General features: G+C 54.2%; 1 protein-coding gene across 1 annotated transcript; it reads right to left on the reverse strand.

The window, feature by feature from the left end:
* Positions 1–392: 392 nt before the first annotated feature.
* BPIFB2 (BPI fold containing family B member 2) lies at positions 393–17836 on the reverse strand. The gene is made up of 16 exons (XM_037012907.2): positions 17731–17836; positions 16806–16942; positions 14488–14581; positions 12953–13057; positions 11937–12083; positions 10479–10539; positions 9187–9247; positions 5386–5477; positions 4925–5110; positions 4656–4709; positions 4065–4235; positions 3392–3459; positions 3204–3249; positions 2708–2771; positions 2279–2355; positions 393–699 (listed from the first exon to the last, which is right to left on the reverse strand). The coding sequence occupies exons 2-16, from the start codon at positions 16912–16914 to the stop codon at positions 658–660; spliced, it is 1377 nt and encodes a 458-aa protein (XP_036868802.1). The 5' UTR covers positions 16915–16942; positions 17731–17836; the 3' UTR covers positions 393–657.
* Positions 17837–18249: the final 413 nt, after the last annotated feature.

The raw sequence follows: 18249 nt of genomic DNA on the forward strand, positions 1-18249 counted from the left end.
AGTCCTCTCCTCACTGGGCCTTAGTCCGCGCATCTGTGAAGTGCAACTCCACACCGTGCCTGCCTGACTCACGGGGATCTTATGAGGTTCAAGGAACAAGATGGGACACGACTCTGTAGGGGGCAAACGTCACCAGGTGAGGACCCAGTGCCTAAAGTGCCACCATGACATCCATAACTTCCAGTGCATCCACACTGCTCTCCAGGGTCCCCTTTCAAAATATGAGCTCCTCTGGGCAAGGAGGTGATGGAATCAACAGAGATGTGGTCCCATCTTTCTCTTCTCCCAGGCAGCTCTGGTGGCTCCAGCAACAGACAGGACCCAGGGTCTCCATGCGGGAAACTGGCCTTAGGTAGGCAAAGAGTTTGCTGGGCTTGGCTGCAAGTTGCAGATCAAGAGGAAATGTTTAATGCAAGAGGGGACAGGTCTGTACAGCCCAGAGGAGCCGTCTGATCACCACAAGGAGGGGGATGGAGAAAGGAGGGAATAGGAATGGGGAGAGGAAAGGGCAGGGATGGAATTAAGCAGTCCAGCTGGGCTGTCCAACTTGCTGGTGATGACCAAGTGTGGCTTTGCCTCAGTTTCCCAAGTGGCTTGAGGCAAAAGGGTCCCAGAGCAGCAAGAGGGCCCACTCTTAGCTCTCCCAGTGGTCCCACCTCAGCGCTGGAAGAAGAGTCTGCTGGATATCACGACGTAGCCCTAAAGTGCAAAGAGAACCACCAGCCAGATCAGAGGCCATACAAGGACTGGTCTGACCCCCAGCCATGCCCTCAGCCTGGCTCTGAGCTCATGCTGTGCCCCTCTTGCTGTGTGTCCTGAGGGCAGTCCGTTACCTCTCTGGGCCTCAGTTTCCTGCTGTCACTTGGGAGTGGTAGCATCACCCACCTCCCAAGGCTATACTGTGAGGATACAGCCAGTGAGCAGGCAAAGCACGCAGCATGGGGCTGGAGCTTCACATGTGCTCTGTATACAGTAGGGACCAACCCTGTTTTACGACTGGGAGTCCAGACCACTGAGCATCTTCTCCAAGTTCAAGTCTCCCCAGCAGCACCAGGAACTCTGCATGCATCCCCCACTCTCTACACTGGACTGCAGAAACATCCTGGGGGCCTGCTGATCTTTCATTTATTCATTCAACAAATCTTCATTAAGCCTCTATTATGAGCTGAGCCCTGTGCTAGGTGCTGGGGACCCAGCAGAGAGCAAGCCAAATGCAGTCTGGGCCCATGTGTAGCTCATCCATGGTTCAGTATGGTAGCCATTAGCCACTTGTGGCTAACTACAGTTCAGTTAATTAAAATTTAGTGAAATTTAAAATTCAGCTCCTTTAATAGCACTGTCCACATTTCAAGTGCGCAACAGCCACATGTGTCTAGTGGCTGCTAGTGGCTACTGGGTTAGATGTTGCAGGTTTCCACCCTCATGGAAAGTTCTATGAGACAGTGCTGTTCTACAGACCTTTGACTTCAGACCCAGTTGGCTGGATTTGTGAGTGGCAAGATGAGTCAGCCACTGACCGTGCCTGTTTGTGGGAAACTTAGGGAACTTCCTGAGCTCCAATGTGTTTCAATTGTTCTTTTGTAGGGGGAAGGATCACCCGAGTGCCTTGGGACCATAGTTCTTAAGCAACAAGGGCCTTCTCCTTGGAAAGACATCAGCTGGCCCCACTCCCGGGGTGTGACTAACACACACAGATGTTGGGCTCAAGGGACCTTGGCTAAGCTTTCTACCCTATGCATGTCTTGTTGAGTGAATTAGACTATTATCCTTTTATATTTCAGGTGAAACAGAAAGAAGTTGTAAGATCTCACCATGGGCTGTAGTGATTGAATTTCACTCTGGGCCCACAATTTCTGATCAGGGAAGGCAATTTTAGAAGTGTCAGGAGGCCTGACTCCCATCCAGACTGCACAGGTTTGAGTACAAAGCTAGAGAAGGCCTTCTGTCACCCTCCCCCAGATACCCCAAAGGGGCCGTGCCTTTTCCAGGGCACAGAACCCTGGGACAGTCGAAGGCCTGAACTCCGAGTGTGGCCTGTGTGATTTTTGATGAGGACTAAAAGGTGGCAGAGACCCTTGCACCAATGTCTCTGGACATCCTGAAGTTTCCATTTCATTATAGCTAAAGATTCATGGCATGGTCTTGGCAGGGACCTGAGATCCTGCGACCCCAGCATTTGCACTCTCAGGGAGAAGGGCAGGAGGAACTCCTGCCTCACTGTGCCCAGCTTCCCTCCAAAGGTGGAAAAGGCCCCTCTGGTCACACCCAAAGGCCTCACCTCATAAACAAAGACTTCAGGGGAGGCGTAGTGAAGGTTGAGTATGTTGGGGAGGGCAACCCCTATGCCCAAGAGAGCTGCAGGAAGGAAAGGAGAAACCGAGATCAGCCAGGAGGCAGTAACAGAGTGCCACCTGGAGATGGCTCTGTCCTGGAGTCCTCACATGCATCCAGACACTGGGTGGGAGCCGTTATTATTAAACCCACTTTAGAGAAGGGAAATCTGAGGCTTATGGAGAGAAAGGAACTTAACTAAGATCATACAGCTGCCAAACAGCTGAGCCAAGATACGCACACAGGCAGCTGGACCCCAGAGGCCACCCTCTTCACCCCTGAGCCTAGGTGGGAAGGGGGCTGGGATGGAGGTTGGAGCAGGTGTGGGGCAGGAAGGGGCCAGAGGGGCCACACTGGGGTGGAAGGCAAGGCTCACCGTTGAGGTGGTCCAGAAGGGGCTTCTCGAACAGAGAGCCCATGAGCATGTGCATTTGATTCGTCTGCAGGTGCGGAACCAGGATGGTGAGAGGCCACAGGCCCACCCCAGCAAGGGGCCAGAGGAGATGCACAGGTGGACCACACATGAGCACGCAGACAGGCACACAGGCAGCAGAGGCACAGGGGGAGGGAAGAGGGCAGGTCACCCCTGTCCTGGCTTCAAGCAAAGCCCAGATACCCCCAGGGCTGGGTGAGCCTCTGAGCACTGGACACCCAGGAACTGCTCACCTGAGGGGAGGCTGAGAGACCAGCACTGACTGACCGACACTCATTGTGTCACCAACTGGTGCCTGACACCAGGTGGCTGGCTGTCCTGTTGGTGCTGACTGATGGACAGATGGTCACGAGCACACATGCACATACCCCTTTTCCCCAGGCTCAAGGCATGCCCCACCCAGTGACGGGGTCTCTGGAGACCCTAGCCCCACACTCACATCAATGAAGCCCACATTGGAAGCAGCCACAGTGTGCTGGATATCCCTGAAAGAGAAGCAGCCTAGTGCCCCCATCCCTGTACCACACCTGCTGCATCCCAGGCTCCTCTGACACTGTGATGGGTGCTTGTGCACCCATTGCACAGAGGAACACACCGAGGCTGCTGGGCCAAGGAGACCTTGCTTACCCGAGCACAGTCGTGTTCCCCTGAAGCTTCACCTTGGACACAGAGAACTTGAGGGTCAGATTCACTGCCTGGGCATGTAGGGAGAGCAGGGTCAAAGGTCACAGAGCTATGTGGGAGTCTTCACTTGGCCACCAGTTACCCCAGCCTCTCACCCATCCTCCCAACTCATTCAGGCATTTGTGGAGCACCTGCATGTGGCAGGCCCTACACAGAGCACTGAGAACGAAGTCAGTGTGACAAGGTAGACCAGTTCTCTACCCTTGGGAAAACCCCACAGGCCATGGGAGGAGAAGAGCAATTATCAAAGTAAGCCGACAGGATTCTTTCAGAGAGTGGCAGGTGCCCTGAATGCCGAGTGGTGGTGCGGAGATGGCTAACGGGGACCATCTTTCTCCTGGTGGTCTAGGAAGGCTTCCATGAAGAATGTTACAACATTTAAGCTGAGACCTAAGAGATGAGAAGAAGCCAGCCATGCCAAGAGCCTGGAGAAGAATGTCTTAGGCACAGGGTACAGCACATGCAAAGGACCCGAGGCAAGAAAGTCATAGCATACCGAAGGAACAGTGAGAAGACCAGTGTGAGAGAGCAGAGCACACGAAGAGAATGTGGCTGGAAGTGAGGTTTGAGAGCCATCCGCCCTCTCACCCAGTGCAGCCTGGCCCACCTCACTCACCAAATCGAGGGAGAAGAGGGACTGGAACGCTGAGTTGGAGGCCACAGCCAGGACCTCCACAAAGGGCTGCAGCCGCAGCGTGGCCGTGTCGGCATGGAGCGTGGCCGTGGGTGTGGCGCTGAGCCGCACCTTGAGCACCACAGGCATGGGCTCGGGGAACTGGCGGGCCACCTTCAGGAGTGGAAAGGGGACAGGAGGAGGGCACTGGGGGCAAAGGCAGGCGGCTCTCGCCCATCCCTCCTCAGACGCTGGTCAAGCCGCTGTTTATACAGCACTGGGCCACAGAGGTGGGCTCAGGTACTTGCCCTTGGGGACACTCAACCTGAGGATTGGAGGCAGGAAAACAGGCACGGCCTGTGTGATCTGTGCATGGAGTGGGGAGTGCAGGGGCCATGGGAGCTCAAGGAGGGGAGGAATAGGAAGGAGAAGACAGTGTAATGTCCAGGCAGATGGAGGGCTGAGGTGCAGATGGAAGGGCAGATGGTGAACCCCACTTGGGACACATACTCTGCTGAGAGACCCCACATCCCAGAGAGCCTGCCACCCCAATCCCAGGCCTCAGTCCCTGGAATGAGCAGAAATGTCACCAACCTCAGGGATGTGCTGGCCCAGCATGGAGGTGTTGAGAGGATTGTCATCCGACTTCTGAAATCAGCCCCCACACCACGGCAGGATTAGGGCGGCTGCTTCCCAAGACAGACCACCCCTTGCCTCCCCACAGCCCCATGGAACCCTTCCGACAGCCACCCTGTGGCCGAAAGCTCCAGCTACCCCACCCATAGATGACTGGAACTCAGCGGCATCTCCCCAGAGAGAGGAAGACCCCTCCCCACGCCCTGGGCAGCAGGTCCGGCCCTCACCAGCTGCCCCGTGATGTCCAGGTTGAGGGAACCAGCCTTCTGCAGCAGCAGGAAGGCAGAGTCAAACAGGTCCAGGGAGAGGCCCACGGTTGCCATGGCACCATCGCGGCCCACATGCTCTGGCAGCCTGAAGGGGGTGGCATCCCCGGGCAGGACGATGGGCTTGCCCAGCAGGAAGAGAACAGCCTATGGGGTTGGCAGTGGGGAGAAGGAGAAAGGCCGCGGCGCCTCAGAGAGGGCTCCATCGCAGGACCTAGGCTCCGAGACGCCACCCACTCCAAGATGCTACCCTCACACTTCCACAGCCTCCAGCTGCACACTTTGCCCATGTGCCATGTCCCACCCAGACTGCCATTCCAGCTCCTCTCCCCTCAACAACCCTCTCCCTCAGGAATCTCCTGGGCCACCAGGGACTCCAAAGGCAGCCAGCCCCCAGCTCTGGCTGCCAAGGATGCACTTACATTGATATCCAAGGAAATGTAATCATTAGTGATGTTGGGGGCATTGATCATGGAGTAGCGAATCTGGGACTCTGGACCCACAGGGTTGAGGCCTAAACAAAACCAGGATGACCAGGAAAAGATGGCATAATTAGCATTATCCCCCATGCTTCATCTACCCAGAAAACCCAATTATCCAACTACATTGGCTCAGCAGCCCCAGGCCAAGAAACAAAAGAGGCAAGAAAGGCGAACTTAAGTTACAAAGTACACACAGCTAAGAATCAGTCACTTACAATCCCTTGACTCTTAGTTTAGACACAATTCTAACAGTTTTAGTTTCTGCTTTCCCATTTGGTGGAAAACTCAAAACCCCAAATTAGAAGGAAGGAGAAGGGTCCCTCAAGGCACCAATATCCCCTAAAAAAAGCAAAAAGGAGCCACACAGGAAGAACAGAGCTCACATTTATCAAAGTCCAGACATTCAAAGTATAGTGTCTCACTCAATGGCCACCACGATCCTATAAGGTTAGGAGCCCATTTTATACACACACGTGCAATTTGGTGCATTCAGTTGTACTCAGGATTGTATACCTGATCCGTCTGACTCCAAAGCCATGCTCTTTCCAGCTAACATGCCTCCCACAGGAACTCAGAGGGCACACACCCCTGGAGCCATTCAGGGCAAGAGCATCACCCTATTGGCTCCCCCAGAGGCCCTCAGGGGGCCATTCAGGGAGGGGCAGCTGAGAGAAAATAAATTCCTACGAGGAAAGCTCTCCAAAGGCTCAGAATATTCTGATGCGGAAGGGTGCACAGGGCGAGTCGCCTATGGGAACCACATCCCCGGACACACAGTTACGTGACAACAGCATGGCAGGGGAAGGCCCAAGCCGCCATCAGGAAAGCCCAGCACTTCGCAATAGCTCCTTCCCCAGCGGTTCTGGATAACCAAAGTGTGTGTGTACGTGTATATGTCCATCAGATTTCTGTCTGATTTTCTATTGCCTCTTCTGGATTTAATTTTATTTTCTCTAATATTTTAGAAATTTCCTCTGAGTGTAAAAGCAATACAATATGATTCTATTTGTACAGATCAGCGGCTGTCAAAGATTGGGGTAGGAGGAGGGTAGCAGCTAAAAGAGGTTTTAGGGGCTAGTGGGGTGTCCTGTATCTCAAGCGTGGTGGTGGCTACATGATCATATGCATTTAGGGAAATGCACAGTACTGGACACTGAAAACAGTGAATTACTGTATATTTTTAAAATAAATAAAAACAGTAAGCATTTTTAAATAATTACAGAAATTCATTGTGGACATACATTTTTTAAAAGATGGAAAAAGTATAGCCCAGAATCTCAAGTTTATTTCTCTTTCACTATTTTCTTACGCAGAATAAATTTCCCTCTTTCTCTCCCTCTCCCTCCCTCAGTAAAACTGGAGTGAAACTAAATATAGCCTTGTGTTCTTCTCTTTTTTCTTTATAGTGTAGCATTATTGCTTAGTTAAGAGCTCAGGCTCTTCACGCAGACCGCCTCAGTTTCTTCTGTAAAATGAAGCTAATAGTGTCCAGGAAGTATTAGCCTTTACTATACTGTATATTGTCGAGCATGTTGCTAGGTGATTAAATGCCCCTTAACTATGCTTTTTAATGGCTTCTGTCACTCTATGCTACAAGTGTACATGACTCATGTAAATAGTTCCCTATGTCTGGACACTTAGATTCCCTTTACTGGATTTTTTTTTAATTCCTCAAAGACAAGGGCAAGAGCTAGTCTTTGCTATGAACCCAATTAAAAGGCATCTTGATGGAGATAACCCCTCTGAGGAAGAGGGGAGGGACCTACGTTTACTGAGCCTATTGTATGCCAGGCACTTAATCTGTGCTGTCTTGTAGCAACACCTGGAAGAAGTAGAAATATTGATCCCCCACTCTTTGGATTGGGATGGTTAGTCTCAGAGAGGTGGAGTGACTCCCCTAAGGTCACACAGTGAGTGAACAACAGGGTCAGAATTTAACCTCATGTCCTTTGAATCTGAGTCCAGGTTCCTCATTCTATCAGTGTCTCCCGTTGAGGTAACATGGGGTGTGGGGAAAAGAGGGAGTGGGGAAATAAGGAATGCTCCCAGATGAGGTGTCTTGAGCTGGGCCATGAAGCATGAGCAGAGCAGTGGTGGACTGATGAGGGGGAGCAAACCTGGGTGAGCTGGCTCCTGGGCGGTGCTAGCACCATGCTGAGGATTGTAGACTCGAAGCCTCTGATTTCCCATCTATATACTGGGGATAATGATGCCATCTCATAGGACTGTTGTTAAAAGTTTGCACAAGAAAGTCAAAGCTATCTTGGTACGGAAATACTCACTGAAGAACCCACCACAGATAAACATGGACCCTGCCTGACATCCCTTCTGGCTTAACACCAGCATGCCAGCCTGCATTCTGTCCCCACAGCCCCCGCACACCTGTCCTGTGCTGTGTAAGAGTTACATGGAGACCCTTGACTCAATGGCAAAGCCAGTCAGTTGCCACGTGAGGCTACCAACAGTCAACAGCTCTGGACTTCACAGCCAGTGGGAGATGTGGGAGAAACATTAGAATCCCAGGCAAAGCCATCAGATAGGAAAAAGGATGCCTCAAACAGGAGCAGCTTCCAAACAGTCTTGTGAAAAAAACAGAGGAAGCCCTGGATTCTCCTAGGGCTCCCGGAGAACATATTAGTCCCAAGTCAGCAGAGGATGCATTCTGTGATCAGTCTGGGGCTGGTGGGAAACTGCCAGGGTAGTTCTTAAACACTGATAAATACCGCTAAAAACAAGCTGCCCTACTTTCATAGCCTTTAGTCACGTATTGTAAGATGAACTTCTGATCAAGTCTTGCTTAGGACCCCCCAGTGGCCACAGGTCTAAGTGGACTGTGAATAGTGGCTTCGAGCATGCGGATCCCGTCTGCAGTGGCAGAGGAAGATGTAGGGGGCAGTGGAGAGGTGAGCAATGATGGATGGGAGCTGGTGGGTATATACCCACACTCCTGCCCCTCAGGCAAGGTGCTAGGCATGTTCAACTCAGTCTCCAGGGGCTCCCTCATGGGAGTGAGCCCCAGGGGCCCACAGCATTGCCTGCTCATAACACACCTTCCTTCTTTGTCTCTGCTCCGCTCCCCAAACTGTGCCCCCAGGACCACCACCCATTTGAGCCATTTACACTAAAATCCTCATCTCAGTGTCTGCTGCTGTTGCTTAGCCTAAGACAGTGGCCTTCTCCTAGTATACTCCTAGTACTCCCTGGGTAAGGAAGACCCCAGGAAAAGCCAGCGGTAGAACAAGCCTGAAGGAAGATGGGGAGGAGAGGAAGGCTTGACTCTGGATGGATGGATGGCCCCTTAAGAGGAGACTGGATCAGGGGTACTGGGGAGCAGGAGAACTTGAGTTCTGTCGAGGGCAGGCTGACTTGGGAAACTCTGTGGGACCTCCAAGAGGAGGTGTCCAGGAGGATATGGAACATAAGGAACTGGAACATAAAAGTGGTAGGGGAGAGGCCAGCATAGAATGTGAGAGATATGGGGGCAAAACCAGGGGATGGGGTCCTGAATCTCCAGGCAGAGGAGGAGATGTAACCTGAATGTGCTACCCCTTCACACACACACACACACACACACACACGCTAAAAATTCAAAGACTTGGTTCTGGAATTTGGAGATTCCCAGATTCTATCAATAATTGTTCGGTCAACCCTGATCCAGAGGAGGTAGGTCTTTGAAGGTTCTTAGTGGCCCCAGAGGGTCTCAGAGGCCCCAGCCCCTCCCCCTGAACTCCCCAATCTTACCAACCAAAGTGCCCAGGTGCACATTGAGGTCCTGCACCAGGTTGGAGATGCTCAGGCACACCTGCAGCCAGACAAGGACAGGGTTGCAAGACAGGGGGGTACTGGGTTAGGGCAGCACTCGGGGCTGGGCATCTAGGGTCTCCGTCTGTAAGCTTCCCCCAACCCTCAAACCAAGGCCTGAAATCCCTTCCTTCCTCCGCCACCCTGTGGGCATCCTCAGGCACCTCATCCAGGCACTGAGGATTCAGAGGGGAAGCTGGGGTTGGTGGGCATCAAGGAAAGAACAGGGGCTGTGGGACACAGCAGAGGGAGCCGGCTGCATGGAGGCCCAGAGGGCCAGCTGCCCATGGCAGAGGCAGGCAGGGGGCAGCAAGCCAGTCCAGGGAGAGGGAGTTCTCCTGGGCACAGTGGGCAACCAGAGAAGCGTATTAAACTGGGCTTATTGCAATAGGAGGTGGGCCAGAGGGGGTCTGCAAGGCTGGGGGTGGGCATAGCCTGGGCCAGCCGAGAGCTACTGAGGCTGCACCAGGCGAGGCCAGGAGAGGGCCGCCAGCTGTGCTGACTTCAGCTTTTGAGCCTCAGCTTTCTCACCTGCAGGATAGGAGTGGCTGAAGCCCACCTCCAGGGTGGGGTGGGGTGGGGTGGGAAGGGGCAGAGACGGAGACCCGGAGAGCCGGCTGCCCTGTGCAGTGGGACCCAGGCCCTGGGGCACTGCCCCCACCAAGTTGGCCACAGGAAGCTAACAGGAGCCAAAACAGCCGCAGTAATAGCAGCGCTCACTCCGCCAAAACTGTCCTAAACTCTTTCCAGCTGCTCATGCCTCAGCCCACACGCAGCCCTTGAGAGAGTACATTTACTCTCTGTACTACAGATGCGGCATCTGGGGCTGAGGGAGGTTAGGCGACTTATCCAAGGTTTGTGGCTGGGAATGAGGGGAACCAGAATTCAAGCATAGGCCCCGCCTGGCCCCAGGGCTCAGGCCTGTGTCCTTCCCATAGCCACGTGCCCCTGAACGCACTGGCCCTGGCCCCAGCCCACCCTCCAGCATGGGCTAGGGGCTGGCCCAAGAGGCTAAGCCTCCCTGCCCTACCGCCCCCCAGCCCACCTCCCCATCACTGCCCTGCCCTCTTTCCTGCCCTCATGGGAAAATTGGAGGAGCCCCTGAAGGGCCTGCTACTAAAAAGAGCAATAGCAATGCAACCTCCCCACGCCTGCGGCCCCCACTTGGTGAGCCCGCCTTCTGAGGAAGGCAACATGCCCCTTCCGGAGGGGCTGGGCAGGGGGCTCTTTACCTTGTCACGTAGGACAGCTTTGATGTGCTTCTGCACTGGGACCAGCAGCGCCGGGGCCGTGCTAAGGGAGAGATACAGGCAGGGCTCCTGAGCTCCAGGTCAATGCATCTGGGCCTCTCTCAGCAAAGCCACAAGTCTGGGAGAGAAGTCTTTGCCCTCAGCCCTTGCACCAGGGACTCCCATTCCACACTCTGTCATGTGCCACACACAGTGCCAGCACCGTTGTCCCCACAGGTGAGGACACTGAACCTCAAAGAAGAGGTCATTGGTCTCTAGGTTTGGAAGTGGCTGAGATGTGACAATGAGGCCAGGCTTTGAGGAGACAGAGAAACATGACCACATCACCGGCCAGCTGGCTTCACAGCTACTCTGGGCCCAGCGAGGTGGGGTGCTCCCTGCTGGGGCTCCACTTCTCTGTGACACACCTAGTCAGTCCCTTCCTGGCTCTGGACCTCAGTTTCCCCTCTGAGAAGTAAAAGATGGAGCTAATTTGATGTTTTTCAACAGGGATCAATAGGAAACTATTGCTAAAATGTTTATCCACACCACAGCTGAAATGCTTATCCAGACTCACTGAATTGCCTCCCAGTTAGATAAGAAGACGGCATGTGCCTTTTTAATGCCATCAACCTCTGAGCTTCTGTTTCCACGAGCAGCCCCTGCCATGAGGACCTGGAGGAGCCAATTACACATGGTGATCATGGTAAGAAACATGAATGGATTTATGCCCAACTTTCCCTGGCCACATGCCCAGTCTGAAATGCTCAGCCAGCTCACGGCAAGCCCCCGCCCATATGTGGGAAGGTGCAGACTTAATGTAGGGGGTTCACATGCAGTGAGGTCAGGCTGTGGGGTTTGACCCGGCTTCAGTGTTTGCCAGCTGTGCGACCTTAAGCACATCATTTCACTACTCTGTTCCTCCATTTGCTCTCCTATAAAATGGGGGAAATACTTAAACAATCTTCTGGGTGAGACAATACTCATAAATGGCCTAGAAAGTACCCAGCACAGAGCAGGTGCTCTGGAGGTGGGAGCTGCTCTTAGCTTTAGATGTAGCACAAGTGGCACCTGGCTCACAGTGAGAGCTTGGCAGGTCTCAGCCTACTGGGTCTCAGTCTGCCCAAGTCTGCACAGCGGGGGGCCCCCTGAGGTCCCTAATAGTACTACCAGCCCAGACTCCCTCCCTGAGTATGTTAATGGCTAGTGTGCATTGTCACGTGTTGTGGGTGGGGTGGTGAAGGGGAAATGGGCTCTGGCTGCGCACTCAATGTGTGACCTTGGACAAGTCCCTCCTCCTCTCTGAGCCTCAGTGTCCTCAGCTATAAAACAGGCAAGATTCTGGGGGTCTCTCAGGCCCATTGTGGTGACTGGATAAAGGCTTCAGTAGGAAACTCAAGAAACAGTACCACAGCCTTGGTGTCTGGGATTCCTGTGGCCCAGCCCCCTCCAGGAACCCACCTGTTACTGCCATCAAACAGGATGGCATCACCAAAGAGTGACAAGCAGGCAGAGATGCTGACGACAGGCGTCCCGATGGAGCCCTGGGCCACACGGGCGTCAGCCAGCAGCACCACAGGCAGCATCAGCTCCAGGGGTTCTGGGGCCCTGCAGGGACATGAGGCCTGAGCCCCACAACACATCCAGCAGAGCCCACCTTGACCGACGTGAGACCTTGCAAAACCCCCAGGCTGCCCTCCACTTGACACAGACAGGACCCTCTCAGCATGAGATGGTCCCCCTTGGGAGAGGCCCAGAATCCCCCAAATTCCATTCGGGATCATAGACATTACCCCAGATGGGTGTGTGAACTCTGGCTTCCTGTACCCTCTCACTGGGAGACCCGGGCCAGTCATTCCCCAGGCTGAACCTCAGTTTCCTCTTCTGTAAAATGGATGTAAGTTTGCTGGTACCTATCTCACAGGACTTTGCTGAGTCTTCTCTGGGGTGGTTGTGTGAAAAGCTCCTACTGGGAGCCTGGCTCACAGTGAGCACTCAGAAAACGGTAGTGTCAGCTCAGACGAGCTGAAATGAGAGACCCTTCTGAACTCCCAGCTGGTAGTCTGAAAATTAAATGCATATAAAATGACTGATGCACAGAAATAATTCTAATAGCTATGTTTATTGAGCACCTACTATGTGCCTTGCACTGTAAAAGGGAGGATGTAGTTTTATTTACAGCAAGTGGTCCATTCACTACAACCCTCACAGCCATACTGCAAAGTTTCATCCCATTTTACAGAGGTGGAAACTGAGAGTTGGAGAAATGAAGTGACTCTGCCCAGTTGCCCAAGCTGCTGAGCAGGGTCCAGGTTCTTGGAAATTCTCTCACTGTCGCTCCCCCACTGGAGGGTGGGAAAGAGAACACTGGACAGGGAATCAGAAGGCCTGAGTGCAGGTCCTGGGAATTGCTGAACTCCTGCCCCTCATTCTGCCCCTTGAAATCCTCCTCCCAGTCGACAAGGAGAGTCACTCACCTAAAGACCTGGAAAGTAAAATTGGCCTCTGCTGCCAAGTGTACCCCCAAACCGGCAATGAGTTTCAGGCGGAGGTGGGGCACAGAGACACTCAGAATCTGGATCCTGCAGGGTAGGAGTGAAGGTGACAGGGTAGCCCCTAGTGAACCAGGGAATCAGCTCCGAGGTGGGTGCTCTGAGCCAGATCCGCACTGTTGATGTTATGAAGAAGGACTTCCTGATGATTGGAACCACGCGATGAGGAAGAGGCAGGGGGTCCTCCATCCCTGGGGCCTGCAAGCCATGGCTGGATAACAGTTTGGTAGGGACCCCAGCACTGGGTGGGGACTGAGTGAGATGAATGCTCAGGTCGTGGAGGTCCAGAAACCTGGTAAGCTGGGGAGTCTTTCTAGACTCCGGAATGCACAGAAGGCAGGAATCCCCTCTATAGCATTCTAGTCAGCAGCTATGGCCAGCAGCCCTCCAGCAATGGCAATTCGCTCCCTTCAAAGCCGCCCCTTCTGATTGTTAAGCACTCTCAAGCTAATCTATGATTTTTTCTTTTATCCCAAATGAAAGCCATTTCCTCTCACACAGTAGCTGGGGGAGTGGGCAGGGGGACTACAGACACTACAAAGGATATACATTTTAAGTCACATCCAAACTCTACCCTCAAACGCTCTCATTGCCAGCCCGTGGGTGACGTCTTTCCGCGACTTTCCTGAGGACACAGGCTGACCTAGAACCTGATTCTTTTTACTCGAAGGCCATCCTGGAGCCTCTGAGCATCTACAAACAGGGCCCGCGGTGCTGCTTTCAAGTGGCCATGTGACGTCTGTTCTGGGGCCGTCTACAAATCACTTGGGAATCCTCGTCGGCTGGATATTGATGTCGTTCCCAGTTCTCCACCATCACCAGCCTCGCCATGAGCAGCATTCCAGCCCTCCCCTAAGGACCTCAAACTGGGGGCCTCCAGGCCAGCTGCATTTTTACCTCCCCAGTGTTTTACACTTTTTAAATGTTTTTAAATTACTTGCCATCATTCAAATCTTTATAGACTTCAAGTATATATGACTCTCTTGGGAATCCAGAGACCTGGCAATAGTGAGTCTGTGTTCTTACTTGGGTGGGGACAACTGGTCCAGCCCCTGGAGATTTGATATGCCCCCACCCACCTCTGCCTTTGAGTCTGCATGTATTATGGGGGGAGTGGGGGTAAATTAGGCTCGGACTTGTGTCTAAATGCAGTGTATAACTTTTGCAGGAAGTAGCTGAGGATCTTGCCAGTGTTAGGGACCCAGGAGCCACAGTCCTGGCTCTGAGGGCCAGAAATCTACTAATTCAGAAAGGCCCGCATGTCTCCATGTCAGTCCCATCTCCTAAATCCTTTTGTGACCACAAATGGGTGGGTGCATCTAATGAGGGGGAGCATCACCCGCAGACAAGGGTGCTCATCCAGTGGGCTAGAGCATTTTTCCCAGGGGTGGGAGCACTTACCTGGTGGATTGACATGCCTTTGGCAGGCAGGAACACCACCTGGTGACGGGAGCACTCACCTGCTGGGCTGAATCACCTCTCCATTCCGGTCCAGGAAATATGGGACAGTGACCCGCAGGGCCTGCTGGAGAGGGGCTCTCCCGATTTCAGACACTGTGGGCCCAGAGCAGAGTGAGCTCAGGCTGCCTTGGGAGCCACTGAGCAAAACCACACGACCCACCATCTACCTGCATCTTGGGTGGAGAGGACTTGGAGACCAGAGGCTGGGCTTCTCCGCAGGCACATGGGTGGGGCCAGCTGGCTCCCGAGGAGTCCACCTTGGGTGCTCTACCCACACCAGGCTGGAAGGCGTGCCCCTCCTCTCTTGTTTCTGCCCTCCCAAATCCTACTTGTCTACCCCACTCCTCAAAAACAGTAACATCCTTTGCCCTGCTGCAAGACTGATTAGACCACAGCACCTCGGGAGCCGTCCCCAAATCCCCAAGCAGATTTCCCAATGCAGGCGGGGTCTGGAGCTGGAGGCTGAGGACTCTGGAGCCTCTCAGATTCTCGGGGCAAATCCCGGCTCTGCTGCTTACTGTCTCTGTGGCTGCTCTGTGGCTCAGCTTTCCCACCTATAAATGTGCAGTGATTATATGGCACCTGACATATCAGTTCCTTGTAAAGCCTCAGTTCACAATATTAGCTCTCACTGTGGTGATTTATTCTGGTAATAACACTGTCACGTGTACAGTGTTTCCATCATGCCAGGTTCTCCGGTGTACGTAGGCCCAGGGTACCGCAGGCCAGGACAGCCGCAAGGGGAAGTTGGACCTGGGCCCGAGGCACCTGGCTCCCAAGCCCCTGGACTTCCTCACATATGTGTGCTGCCGGGATGAGGGACGTGCTAATTAAACAATGAAACATGAGTGGGATGAAAAGGAGAGACACTGCTGCTGAAGGGAGCATCAAATGAGCATCCAGGAGGCCCAAATGTCACTCAGAATCGCTGTGGGAACTGGGAAGTCCTTGGGTCTCTCTGGGCCTCAGTTTCCCTAGACCTGGAGGGTAAAGGCAGCAGTGCCCCTCCAGCCTGACCATCTGTGGCTGAGCTGAGACTCACACCCATGCCTCTGGGGCTCCCCACAGTGCCCCTCTGACACAGGGCTGGAACTCGGGGGCTTGCAGGATGGGACTGGAAGGACACTAAGAAGTCACTCAGCCCGGCCTTGGGTAGAGCTATGTGCCACACGGGTCCCCCACCGGGTTTCCACCCAGAGCAAACATAGACAGGTGTGCTGGGGGGCTCTCTGGGGACAGGAGAGGCTCATACAGCGCAGGCAGATGGAGGGTGGCCCGTGGAGGGCGGCAGGCCTCACGTCCCTGCCTGCAGTATCCATAGGTGGCTCTGTGTGCCAGTTACACTACCACGGATCACGGATCCTTTTTATTGCCTGTCCAGCCACCCGGATACAAGGCCCTGGAAGGCTGTGTGTGCGCCAGGGGCACCCTGCTGCTTCCTGAGTCACTACCTCACTGTTTCATGGCCTGGAAGTCCCTTCTGCTGGTTGACCTCAGCCCCTCACACTGTGATCTGGGTTTGGTCTGGCAGTGAGGGAAATAGCTTCTAATTTCTCACCTGACTTGGCTTAGGTGGGACACTGAAAGCCTCTCCATGGGCAGCTGGGAGAGTAGATGTGTCCTCTGGGCCTAGGTTTCCTCATCAAGCCCTCCCCATGGAACGGGGCAGAACTTGGAAGGACACAGCAGAATCATGGGCCAGAGGCTTTGCCCAGAGGAGCCCAGAGAGGGGCCAGTTCTTCTCACTGTGAGCCCAACAGGCTCTAACTCTAGGACGCTCCCCCCCCATACTGCACTGCACTAGACATGCCTCTCCCAGCATGCATGTGCACGCAGACTGCCCCTACCCCATATGCCCAGAGTGGGCAGCCACGCCTATATACACACATCCAGGCACGCCCCATGGTACTTGCTCACGCACCCATGGTTAGGGACCCTCCCAACACTCAAGCGCATGCGTGGACACATCTCCATGAATTTTCAAACTCATAGCAGACATGCATGAGCAAAAGTAGCCACTCAAACCAACCCAGGCCCATACCACTGGGGCCTGTGAGCACAGCCATGTGTGCACATGTGTATAGTGGACACACATATACTCCCACTCAAGCATTCATTTAATATTTACTGAGCAGCATTGTGCCAGGCACTGTGGGGGCATAGCAGCAGATGAGATAAAATCCAGGTCCTCATGGGGCTTTGGAGTTCACAGATATACCCACACACTCAAGGTTGTACACACACTTACGGACATGGACTCACGGGCACACACTTGTGCACAGGCCCACACAGGACAGCTCTGCAGCATGTCTCTTACCGTAGCTCAGCACTGCCTTGTTGAGTCTGACCACAGCACCCGGCCTGGAGGCGCTGACCACAGGCAGCACGAGCACCAGCAGCAGGCCCAGCCCACATGACCTAGTCATGGCGGTTCTGGCCACGGCCCACCAGAACCTATGGGCCAGGGTAGGGACAAGCATCAGGGAGCTTATCTAGAACAGCACCCCACCCACTGGGCTGCTTAAACCCCACCGCAGCCTGGAGGTGGCAAGCCTGAGTGGTGATCCCAGCCAGGCCTGAGCCCCCACTCAAGGGTTTTGTGTCTCTGCATTAGGAGGATATTGCCTTCCCTGCCTGCTCTGCCAGGAACTACAAGGGAGCTAGTCTGCAAACAGCCCCAAGGCCTAGAGAAGACAAGGCCTTGCCTGAGGCCACATAGCAAAGAGAGCTGGTGCAGGACCCAAGCCATACCAGAGGAAGATGGGGACACTCCTGGGTGGGGAGACTGAGGGCAGCTTCCCGTCCCAAGGACAGAGCCCAGGCTACTACCCCAAAGCCCAGGGCGGTGTCCTCCAATGCCAGGAGTCCAGCCCAGCCTGGTGTCCAGATGTCCAAACCCAGCCAGGGGAGGACCCAGGCTGGCGGCTGTTCTCATCTCATCCTGCCAGGTGAGGAATGTCCTGAAAGCAGGCCTCTCCCAGGACCCCCCGGCCCCTCCCAACCCAGCCCAGCCACGTAGACAGATCTGCATCTGACCCAGCAAGAAGGAGCCAGGCAGGAATGAGGAGCCACCACTCAAATGGGCTGAGGCCCAGCGAGGCCACACTTGCCTGAAGTCCTATAGCAAGACTAGGGATGGACCCTTAGCAGAACGTGGCTGGAAGTAGTATCCCCATTGTACAGATGGATAAGTTGAGACTCCTCCCCAGAGGGGTGCCAGCCCTGTCCCCATTTCTACCTACCGCAGGCAGTTCCCAGGACAGGTGGACTCTCAGCCCCAGCCAAGCCCTTCTCAGCCCTGGGAAGGCATGAAAGCTCTTTTATGAGGCTCGCTGGTGTGCAGGTCCCACTGCAAAGGGACCCAGGGAGGAGCAGGTTTGCTTGTGGTTGCAGTTGTTTTCCCTGCAAACATGGCCTTTGCCAAAGTGTCTCATCCCACAGGTGCAGTGGGGCTGCCACGTGGCCAGGTTCACTGCCAGCTGCTGCAAGACCCTGGGGTTGGGCAGCTTTGGGGCCTCCAAGGGCAGAAAACTCTGGAGAGAGGGCTGCTCCCAGGAAGGCCCCTCATCATCCAGCCTGGTACCTTCAAGCAGGAGGCCACCTGAGCCCCAAAACTAGTCCCTGACTGAGCCCTGATCCTGGTGACATACTGAGCCATGACCCTTGTCATAGACTGAGCCCTGATCCTGGTTGCACACTGAGCCCTAATTCAAAAGGTAATGGATGAGAGGGTGTGGGGGACCCAGCCCCTAGCCTCTCTC

Source organism: Manis javanica, chromosome 5 (assembly GCF_040802235.1).
Source record: "Manis javanica isolate MJ-LG chromosome 5, MJ_LKY, whole genome shotgun sequence".
Taxonomy (NCBI): domain Eukaryota; kingdom Metazoa; phylum Chordata; class Mammalia; order Pholidota; family Manidae; genus Manis; species Manis javanica.

What these genes read in the sequence shown, in the direction of transcription:
- BPIFB2 (XM_037012907.2), bottom strand. Translation starts at nt 16,914, where the DNA reads ATGACTAGGTCATGTGGGCTGGGCCTGCTGCTGGTGCTCGTGCTGCCT. An exon ending in TTTACTTTCCAGGTCTTTAG is followed by an intron (nt 12,084 to 12,952) that starts GTGAGTGACTCT and finishes ATGTCCCTGCAG; the next exon opens with GGCCCCAGAACCCCTGGAGC. An exon ending in CCAATGTGGGCTTCATTGAT is followed by an intron (nt 2,772 to 3,203) that starts GTGAGTGTGGGG and finishes CCGCACCTGCAG; the next exon opens with ACGAATCAAATGCACATGCT.